We start from the raw sequence: 1433 nt of genomic DNA on the forward strand, positions 1-1433 counted from the left end.
TCACGATTCTCCAATTTTTCTCATAATTTTGCTTTGCGTAAATAAGAATGATAGAGAGATCTCTAACTTTCTCAATTTCCTGGAATTAATGGCTTGGAAGATGCTTCAATTTTTGTTTCTTACTACTCGATTTCACTTATCTGCTGCATTTTTATACGATTTTTCTCAATTTTCCTGGGAAAATTCGTGGTTGCTACAATTTTTGTACGATTATACTTGAATCCATGGTTGCTGCTTCATTCTTATTATAATATATAAAAAAAAAGCTTAGTAGTAATGTGAATGATAGAGATCTTTAATTTTTTTTTGCAACGAGACAGATCCGAGTGTACAACGATGACAATTACCAACGGCGATGTCAAATCTGAGACCTGCAACAATGGCTTCTCTGTGAAAAAACCTTTCAGGATCTTTGTTGGTTACGATCCACGCGAAGATCTTGCTTACCAAGTCTGCCGTCATTCAATCACCAAGAGATCTTCAATCCCTGTAGAGATCATTCCGATTGTTCAATCAGATCTTCGAAAGAAAGGTTTGTATTGGAGGGAAAGAGGTCAGTTGGAGAGCACTGAGTTCTCTTTCTCTCGTTTCTTGACTCCTCATTTGTCCGATTACGATGGTTGGGCTATGTTCGTCGATTGCGATTTCCTCTACCTTGCTGATATCAAGCAACTTACTGATTTGATCGATGATAAATACGCCATCATGTGTGTTCAACATGATTACGCTCCTAAAGAGACTACTAAGATGGATGGTGCGGTTCAGACCGTGTACCCGAGGAAGAACTGGTCTTCTATGGTGCTTTACAACTGTGGTCATCCTAAGAACAAGACCTTGAACCCTGAGACTGTCAACACTCAGACTGGTGCTTTCCTCCATAGGTTCCAGTGGCTTGAGGATGAAGAGATTGGCTCTATCCCGTTTGTGTGGAACTTCCTTGAGGGTCACAATAGGGTTGTTGAGAAAGATCCAACTACGCAGCCTAAGGCGGTGCATTATACTCGAGGAGGGCCTTGGTTTGATGCTTGGAAGGATTGCGAGTTTGCGGATCTCTGGTACAATGAGATGGAAGACTACAGCAAAGAGAACAAGAAAGAAGCTGACAAGGCGAATTAGAAAGAAGAAGAGGTATGTTGTTTCTTACCACCAACACGAGTATTGCACTTCCTTAAAGATTTCCTTACATGTTTTATATATAAGCTTGGCTCTGTAGAGCCACGGATCATTAGTCTTGTGGAGGGCTGTGGAGTTTTATTTCATTGAATTCGTTAAATCATTCGCAACACTACCAGTATTAAGATCATATATGGCCCTATTCGTTTGTTTCTTGTGGTTGTACCTTTAATTAAAGGTAGTTTATTTGTAAAATTGCTCTCAAATTAAGCAACTTATTTGATATGTGACTAAGTGACTTTATGAAGAAGTTCTTTTCA

At 39.4% G+C, this 1433-nt stretch overlaps 1 protein-coding gene across 1 annotated transcript; it reads left to right on the forward strand.

The window, feature by feature from the left end:
• Positions 37-1433, forward strand: LOC104700922 (protein CDI-like). The gene has a single exon (XM_010416527.2). The coding sequence runs from the start codon at positions 283-285 to the stop codon at positions 1114-1116; it is 834 nt and encodes a 277-aa protein (XP_010414829.1). The 5' UTR covers positions 37-282; the 3' UTR covers positions 1117-1433.

The sequence above is a fragment of the Camelina sativa genome, chromosome 7, assembly GCF_000633955.1.
Source record: "Camelina sativa cultivar DH55 chromosome 7, Cs, whole genome shotgun sequence".
NCBI classification, from domain to species: Eukaryota; Viridiplantae; Streptophyta; class Magnoliopsida; order Brassicales; family Brassicaceae; genus Camelina; species Camelina sativa.